This window comes from Mauremys mutica, chromosome 4 (genome assembly GCF_020497125.1).
Source record: "Mauremys mutica isolate MM-2020 ecotype Southern chromosome 4, ASM2049712v1, whole genome shotgun sequence".
NCBI lineage: Eukaryota > Metazoa > Chordata > Testudines > Geoemydidae > Mauremys > Mauremys mutica.
In genome coordinates this window covers 109559499-109569314 of record NC_059075.1, presented here as the reverse complement: position 1 = coordinate 109569314, position 9816 = coordinate 109559499, and the positions used below count along the sequence as shown (strand labels likewise).

The 9816-nt window shown below is 40.1% G+C and overlaps 1 protein-coding gene across 5 annotated transcripts in view; it reads left to right on the top strand.

The window, feature by feature from the left end:
- Positions 1 to 772: 772 nt before the first annotated feature.
- BRSK2 (BR serine/threonine kinase 2) overlaps positions 773 to 9816 on the top strand; it is a 463971-nt gene continuing 454927 nt past the window's right edge. For all 5 annotated transcript variants that reach the window (XM_045017047.1, XM_045017046.1, XM_045017045.1 and 2 more), the window contains exon 1: positions 773 to 1168. In XM_045017047.1, coding sequence (XP_044872982.1) covers positions 1075 to 1168 — 94 coding nt within the window. In that variant the 5' untranslated portion in view covers positions 773 to 1074. The remainder of the gene's footprint in view (positions 1169 to 9816) is intronic.

Below are 9816 nucleotides of genomic sequence, written 5' to 3'. Positions count from 1 at the left end.
ATATTGCCCTGCACTTGTGTCACAGCCCTAGAGAGACCACCTGTAGAGCTTAAAAGTTTCCATGGTTCCAAGTTTCACCCTTGGCATTTCAGTTGTGATTACCAACTGAAGTACCAGTTATGCTGGATTTTTATTTATTTATTTATTGGTCTGTACATTCAGTCCTACATGTTCCCCCATTGAAGTCCAAAGCAAATCCTCCCCTGAGTTCCTTGGGAGCCTGATCAGGCCCTGTTTTTATAATAGTCATTGTTTCTGAAAGACTCCTTACCGAACAAAAAGAATAGAAATACTTCCCATAGAACCCGGATCCATAAATCTTACAAGCTTGTTTTCCAAAGTAGATTTCTTTCCTCATATAAATAATGCCACAACCTCGGCATTATTTTAATTATCGCTTTTGGTCGGTGAATTGCAGTGGCAGGTGCCTAGTGGGGGGTAATTTAGAGAAAGACATATCTGTGTGTGCGTATGATTTTTAAAATAACTTTATCCCTATTTATCTTTAATTATTTTCCTTATCAATAGACTGATAGCCATAGGTTTATTGATATTGCCATTGATTATGATGCTCTGTATCAGACAGGGGCAGCAACTGCTGCTGATACTGATGGAAAAGGAAAGGTAGTGGGAGGAGGAGGAGGAGAGGGGAACTGAGTTGTTGCTGGAGATTGGCTGCCTGTAATGTCACTCACAACTCTGGGCCCCAGCTCTTCCGCTGCTCTAGCTCTCGCTCTCCCTTGAACAGCTCCTAGTGAGAACAAGGCGTGCAGAGCTCCGATCACCAGCATCATGCTCCTTGGGCTTGGATCCTAGATCCCCCTCGTTGAACACTGGTAATAGCTGCTCTGGCTCTCAGCATCCCACGCTGACAGACTGACAGAAAGAAAGAGGCAGAACAGGAAAAAGGAGGAAGAGAAAACCTGCAGCCAAGTGGACTAAAGCAGCCAAGAGCGAGGGGAGAAGGGTGCTTTGCTTACACCGCTGCAAAGTGGGAATTTAAAGAACTGCAGAGAGAGAAATCCCAGCTCCCCGCCACACACACACAGCGCAGAATTATAGCGCCAGGTAGAAATGACATCAACGGGGAAAGAAGGCAGCGGAGCTCAACATGCACAATATGTTGGACCCTATCGCCTGGAGAAAACCTTGGGCAAAGGACAGACAGGTTGGTTCCTTTGCAGCAGCCGCACTAGGGATAAGGTGCGGTAGCAGCTGATGGGGATGGGAGATGTGAGGGACTCTGGGTTTTCCCTTTGGCTGCTGCAGTGGAGAGACTATTTCTAATGGATTTTTGCCTTTATTTATTTCCTGTTGTTTTTATATATGTGTGTGTATATATATATTTTAAAAAGCATAGCTTGCCTTGTGTGCATCACTCTTGCTAACGGGTGTTGTTCTGGTGGCTGTCAAAGTGCATGCAGAGGAAAACGGGGATGCCCTGCTGCTGGTAAATTTCATGTCAGTTACTTCACTGCCCCACTTTGCTTCCTTTTCTTTTTGATCAAATTAAATTGAAATGAGAGGTGCACTGTGTATACTGGAGAGGAGGAGGAGAAGGACGTGGTGGGGAGGCGGGGGAGTCACCAGCAGTATTTCATGACATCATGATTGAAAAGGGTGTAGTCCTTAAGGTGCAGTTGGTGGGAGAGAATATGCACAGTACAGTCTATGGCACCGGCTGCTGTGGCTATTTGGAAAATATGAATGGATGGTGTTGTTTGGTATGTTTTTGTGTGGCATAGTTTGAATTTAAAAATAAAAAAGTGGTCAGCAGCAGAATTCACTCTAGCGGTTTGAGGTTTTTATTTATTTATTTATTTATTTTCCAAAAGCCCCTGCTTGTGAAACTGGCCCCCATCAGATTTCCCTGAAAGGAACAATGGTAAGAAATATTAAGAGGAAACGTAGTGAGAGAATTAGCAGAGAGCAGGTGCTTGTGCCCTTCGTGGCATAATTAGATCTCCTAAATGCATTCAAGATTTGGACTCGCTGGTTGCCTGCCTGGATGTTATATTTACTTCAAGGGCAGGAGAGCAGTAATTGGAAGGAAGAGCGGTTAAAAAAAATCCCAAAAGCCTTTCCCATTTTTATGTTCTTTTTTAGTAACAGGTGCAATGAGCAATTGAGTCTGGCAAATTGATTTGGTCGGGGGACCCCCAAAAGTGGATTGAGTCTCCAGGTTATAATTTAGAAGGGAGGGTTGGTGGAATCAGCCATAGGGGGCTTCTTTGGGCTTGTGGGTGTTAAGTGTTGTTCATTATGGTGGGACAATAAAACATGATGCATTGTGTTTTTTTAAAAACCCAGCCAAGCTTTGCCCATCTGTTGTCTAAAGGATTTAATAGGCGTTTCCATCCCCAGCTGCTGCCTCTGCTCTGCCTGCTTCCTCACTGCCCTGCATGGCAGCAGCTCTGCAGTCTGCAATTTTCTTAGGGACACAGTCAAAATCCAGATCTTTCTCTGTAAGGAGAAATGCTCTTCTGAGATGATTGATTATGACCCCCCCCCCATTCGTTCTTCTCTTCTCCACAAACCCCATGGCAACCATTGGAATATATGGATGGGATGTGAGATCATATAGTCTTGAAATGAAAGTGATTTTTATTTTATTTTCCCCTCTAAATCTTTAAAATAATACAACTGCTGAACGTATCTATCTTTTTTTTTTGGACATTACCTTTATTCTTCATATTACTGAATTAACTCATATCTCTCCAGATGTAGTTTCCATAAAATCCGTCCTGATGATGATGATAAAAATACCCCACCAAAAAATTGCAGTGTCTTGGTGATGATAAATCCGTATCCTGTTTCCATCGCTAATCTCTTGCTGGGCACTCTAGCTGATCATAAAACCAACCCTAGATATACACATTCATTTTCTATCTTCATCACCATTTCTTTCTTCCTCATCTTCTTGGCAACACCCCCGCCCCCCAATATACAGATATAAAATTGCATCCGAGATTCCTGCACATTAATCTTTATGCTCCAAATCATGTAACCTTATACTATGGTCCTAAAGGGTTATCTGCAGCTTTGGTTATTTTTTTTCTCCCTTGATAATCTTCCTATCTTCCTCCTAAGTGATTAGAGATGGGGAGAGAGAGAGACAGGCAGGCAGGCAGCAGGGTAGGAGGAGAGACTGTATGTTTTCAGGGTTGTTGCTTTTGGGCTCTGCAGTTATTTGACCAACTGGACTAGCAGGAAAGTTGCCTTTTACAATTTTACACTATAGCAAATCTATAGAGACAGGTCTCTGCTTTGTGCAGGCGTGTGTGTGCAAACAGCAAACACATTATATGCACTGTTTCAGGGAAGATGGAGGGATAAAGCTTAAAAGTAGCTGATGCCAGCCTCTGTCTTCCTTACCTTATCCACCCTTGATATAGATAATGCACGGAGGTGAAATCTGAATTGGTGTTAATTGTACATAGTTAAACACGGGAAAGATGCTTTCTGGTCTTCTGCATTTTCTGTGCTAATCAGATTCAGGAACGTGCAGAATTGCAGGTGTGCATGTAGCCCTCACCCTGCTAACTTGGCGGGTGGATGGGGAACCTGCAGCATTTTTGTGCGATGACAACAGTGCAGTTTGAGGACCTGATTGACCACTGCGATTTACTAGTGTAACTCCATTGAATTTGATGGAGTAACACCGTAGTGAATCAGGCTGTGATCATTTCTTTAGCTCATCTGAAGAGTTTAAGGCTCGGAAGGTTAGGAAGTAAAGGCTTGTTTGGTTGCGTGGGGTGTGTGTGTGTGTGTGTGTGTGTGTTTTGTTTTGTTTTTGAAAGAAACTCTGGCAAAACATACTTACTAGCAGAAGGAAAATATGCAGTCCTGTTATACCAAGTCCTCTACCTTCTTCATTGATCTTCACATCACTCATTTTTCTTTTAAGTAAAAGAATACTTCACCCTAAAGTTATTTCAGATACGTGGCTCTTGCTTCTCTCCCCATTGCATTAAATATTATACAAACCTCTTAGTAGCTCTCACCTGCCTTGCACTCAGATTGGATAATTTTTAAGATCAAAGGAAGAGGAATAAGGGAGAGCGTCAAGTACAGAATCTGCCACAGTTCATGGCAAACTTACAAAGGATGCTATGAAAGGGGAGCTTTCATGTTCATCTGAACTCCAAATGGCACGTTTCAGCCCTCCATGTAGCGATAGCAGATTTCCTTCTCAATATCTGCGAAAGAGAAATGTTTACCAACAAGAACTTGATGGTTCCTGCAAAGAGGCCCAGATACTGTGCTTGTGATGTCAGTGGAAATTGGTGACATCTAGTAATGGGGAGGGAGTTGGCAAAACTGACATTGAGAAGTGGGTTCAGATCCAGTTCAAAATGCTGGCTAAAGACCGTGCTGATTTTGATTTAAAGAAGGATAGGCAAAGCCTGCCCTGAGGAGTCGACAGTGCTGGGACATCAAGCTTTCTGAGAATGACTAATGTCACAAAGAGAGGATTAAGACCAGTTAGTTTGGAAAGCAAGAAAGGAAGGTAAAGCGCAATGCTGAAAAATGTTTGCACTCCAGTAATACTGGGAGTGGGACAACAGCTAAGAAAAATTCTTAATAATTCACCACAAGAATTCTACATGTGAATAATTTGGAGGCCATAGTAAGACAATTGCCCTTTTGTTGTTGTATTAGGCTCAATTCAGAGTATCTCTGTCATTGTTTCCGGCAACTGGTCTAGTAGCTCATGGAATCTGTATTAGGAGGGAACAAGAATATAAGAAGCAGTGTAATAATTTAATTACCACACTCATAACATTTTATTATAAGGAAACGTCATTGTAAAAGATGACAATAAAGGATATATAAAGGTGTCTATGAAGGGGTTGGTTTATGTAAATTTCATCGAATTACACTGTACTGCAGTTAATTATCCTAGTTTTTCACTGTAATTAACAGTAATGAGCAAAAAGAATGTGCTTTGTGTTACAATAACACACCAGGAGATACTATGCTTAGAAAACAGATTGGATGTGAACACTGAGAAGAGATTCAAGTTTATTATTCAGATTAAACAGAGGCTGCTCTCCATTTGCCACTAATTCTGTGTGAAATCAACTTTTCATGTATTCCTGACACTTTTTTTTTAATTCCAGGAATATATTTTGTTTGTGAGTTTTCTTTTGACCTTGTTAACCTTTATGTTCTCCTTGAAACCCTCTACAGTAATTCAGATTGACTGTAGTGAATTTTTATTAGTGAAGGCAGAGATGAGGAATTGAAGTATTCCTTGCTAAGTGCTTCAGCATTTCAGTGGATCTTTCTGCATTCTCATTTAAAGGCCAACTTATACACTTCAGTACTATTTTTGTTTGTTTGCCCTGGCACCAAATGACAGCACAGTTAACATTTCTGAAATGCTCCTTTCTCTGCAAGCAAAGCAACACTGTCCTGTGCTGGAATTTAGTCTTTGATCAAGTTTCTTTGAAAGCAAAGAGCATAACATTGCAAATCCATTTGGTATCACTCACACAACTTCTCTGATATTTGCAGGCATTCCATACACAGAATTCCAATTGAAGCCAATGGCAGTTCTGCATTTAGAGAGCTTGCATGATGAGCCTTCCATATTGAGAAAGTGCACTCTGTTGTATATAAAGTACAACAACTTGTACATGTAACGCAGTACATATACCAGCTAATAATTAATCATATACTGGTATGATATTGAGCTGTATAGCTGTAGAATCATGATCCTGCTGCTGCTTCTGATTTTATAAACATACGTATCATCAGTGTTATCCATATTGTCATGAATAGTTTTATAGATTGTAGGGGTCAGACCCACAGATGGCGTAAACTGGCACGGCTCCATTGAATTTGGTGACCCTGAACTACACCAGCTGAGGATCTGGCCAGAGAGATGTAAATCATTTGAAGTTTCCATTCAGACCTGTTTTCCCCAAATACATGCAAGTTCCATTTATATTTTTAAACACATTTCTTACGTGGTTTTTAATTAGAGAGGCTATCTTGATAGCAATAAGTCTTATCTGAATCTGCATACCTTCCAGTGATAACCTGTTAGGACATCTTTCACTTAAGAGATGAACTAATTTAGTAATCACACAATCGGAAGTATAATATTGGAAACAGTGTCTCAGGCAATGGAGGTTTTACAAGCACAAGTTTTTAATGAAATGTTGCTAAGATATGTTGACATCAGAGTCAATTATATATGTCTGCACCCTCAATGTTAAATATGGTTGGAAAGGAGGTTGTTATACAATAAGGGTAGAATTGTAAAAAAGCTGCCATTGATTTTCAGTGACTCGGCCTTTGGGTATCCAATGTGAGATACCTCCACTCTGATTTTCAGAGAAGCTGAGGCTCTACAACTCTGATTGAAATGAATGCTACCATGTTAAGTAGATCTGAAAAACAGACCTTTTGAAAGTTTTGTGTTAAAACTATTCTAGCAAACACCTCTTTGCCAAATTTAGTGCAAATGATAGGTAGAAGAGATCTAATTTAGGTCCTGATCCTGCAATGTGCTACATGCCAATCAACTCCTATATGCTCTGCATGGGCATAGGGGTCTGACTGCACAAAGCACATTGCCAAATCAAGGCCTTATGACCCAATCTTATTTCCAGCAAAATTAGTGGCATAACTGCCATTGAATTTAGTGGGAATAGAGCAGGCTCTTAATGGATTTGTAAAGTGACAACTAGCCTTTTGCCCAAGAGTTGTTAAAATTCAGATACGCTGTCAAACGAGTGAGATTATATGACCATTTTTATATCTAAATCTCAGACCTTAGCAGGTGCTGCTGTATTCTACAAATACTGTTTTCATGCTGCTCAGACAGCTTCCTCCTTTCCATCCCCACTCTAATGACATTTAGTGTCACTACAGTGGGGAAGACCATACATTAGAATGATGAAGGAAGTTGGAGAAATTAAAAACATTTCTCAGTAGAATTTATCTCTGGAGGGAAATTATTTATGATCTACAGACAACTTATGGCTCCATTGGAAGAACCAGCATAGTATTTTAAATGTGTCCTTACAACTGCTTTTGTATATTATGATGTCCTCACCAGCCAGTGAATGTTCTGGATTCCCCCAACACCCTGAAGCCCTTTATAGTATAGCATACGTCTATTTCATACAGACTCTTTCAGGCAAACTGTAATGCTGGATGCTTTACAGAATGAAATAATGGATGCACTGTTTGAAATAATAATAATAATTAAGAACATAAAAAAGAGCAGAGAGAAATGAAGTGGTATGGACAAAGGAGAAAAAATGGTTTTCACATGAAATTTGATCCAGCTCCTGTTGAAATCAAATGAAGTATTTTCATTGACTTCTAGTGGGAGCTGGATTTGGTACGGAATGAGGAGGATGCAGTATGGCCATTCCAGAGGAATGAAGCTGAAAAGAAAGTTCTTGCATTGACAGTACTGACATTGCATAAAGGGGTAGAGAGTAAGTTATTTGGTGAATGGAGGGACCGAGGAAGGGAATGAGGAGAGACAGAGGTTTGTGCGAGAGTTTTAAAAATGAGGAGGCTAAGTTTGAAAAATCCTGAAATGTACAGGGAACAAATGGGGGGAGGGATAGCTCAGTGGTTTGAGCATTGGCCTGCTAAACCCAGGGTTGGAAGTTCAGTCCTTGAGGGGGCCACTTAGGAATCTGGGGCAAAATCAGTACTTGGTTGTGCTAGTGAAGGCAGGGGGTTGAACTCAATGATCTTTCAAGGTCCCTTCCAGTTCTAGGAGATAGGATATCTCCATTAATTAAAGCTGTTGTGGGTTATTTCTCAGTATATTTGAGACTGTGGGCAGCAGATTCTGCACATGCTACAGCAAAGTTAGGGCTTGCTTCCAATGAGAAGAGATAGAAACATGGATGACAATTTGAGCAAAGGTGAACTCAGGGGCATGCATGGTTGATATTACAGGGGTGAATTTGTAGACATTCATCTTGGAGAGCTTCATTGTGTGCTGCTCTTTGAATGCATAGTCAGTTTATAGGAATAGGTACTGCTTCTGCTCCCACTGAAGTCCATTGATACAAGATATGACTTCAGTCAACTTCAACAGGAACAGGATTAAGCCTGTTATAATAGGTAAGGGTCAAACTTTTTACTTCTCTAAGAAACTTCATAATGGAACAACCATCATGAGTGTGGTTGTTCGTTACAAACAATGCAAGGGCGTTAACAGTCTTAAATGATAAAACTGTTCATTTTGTTTGTGGGAAAGTGCCAGAATAGCTCAGCTTTTCAGTTCTCATACACAGAATCATAGAACTGGAAGGGACCTCGAGAAGTTGAATAGTCCAGTCCCCTGAACTCAAGGCAGGACTAGGTATTATCCATTCTAGACCATCCCTGACAGGTGTTTGTCTAACCTGCTCTTAAAAATCCCCAATGATGGAGATTCCACAACCTCCCTAGGCAATTTGTTCCAGTGCTTAACCACTCTGACAGTTAGGAAGATTTTCCTAATGTCCAACCTAAACCGTCCTTGCTGCAATTTAAGTCCATTGCTTCTTGTCATATCCTCAGAGGTTAATGAGAACAATTTTTCTCCCTCCTCCTTGTAACAACCTTTTATGTACTTGAAAACTGTTATCATGTTCCCTCTCAGTCTTTTCTTCACCAGACTAAACACGAGTTTAGTCCATCAGACAACACTCTTCTATCACAAGATTTAGTGAAGCAAATAATTCATCACAAATAATTTGTTCAATGAATGTAGCCTGCCTTCTTCTAGAATGTCCATGAGCAAATTGCGCTTTCCTCAAAGTAATTTGTCATTTCAGTTTATTTGACAAATGTTTATTTTGATTTCCCACCCCCCAAATGTATTGAGCCTGCTTAATCAATAATCAAGGAATTGGGTTGTGCTCTTGGACATGGATGCAATCTGTCAGATACGTTACAGAGTACTGTTCTGTTCCCTGGTTGGATAAGTGTGCGAGCATTTCCAGCATGAATATTTGCATGTGCAAACATAAAATTTGGTTTCCTGAACACAGTTTCAAGAGTTGTTTCCCATAAAAATGTGTGTGAGTATGACTCAAATGATCCAATGTTTGCAGAAAACAAATACAAAAGAGTCACAAATGTGATCAAATCAAATTCACTTAAAAATGCAAGTGAATATTCGCAGAACATTTTTACATTATTCACTCAGCTCCATTGGCATGTATCATGAACAGTATATATGACTTTTACATAATGATGAGCTGCAAAAGTTTTATTTATATTTATTTTAAATCTGTTTACATACCCAAATCACTATGGATGAAATTCACTCCTGTGCAGAAGTCTAGCACAAGACCTATGCAACCACCAATGTCCTACTTAATTCCTCAAGATTGGGTTTAAGTGAATATTACCGTAACTTGAGCATAGGACTTGTGCTGGCCATCTACGTTGGGACAAATTACACCGTAACGGAGCACACTGTATATAGAGAGTTATTTCCAAATATTCTTACGTATTATTATGTAGTGCTATTTTTGCTACTGTAGCACCCAGAGGCCCCTTTGTACTAGGTACTGTACAAATTCATAGGAAGATGCAATCTCCATCTGAAATAACTTACAATATAATTTAATTTTTTAAAACAAAATATTTGAAAATGATTTCCCTCTTCACATATGCACCAAGTTCTGGATCCTGAATTTTTGTCTGTGACAGCTGATAATATCACAAAGCCTATAAACAAAGCAAGCAGCAAAAGAATATATCCCGTTCAGGTGCTGATGAGGTTGTTGGTTTTTGAAGGGGAAACTTAGGATAGTGAGTGGAGGAGAAAATAAAAATTACCAT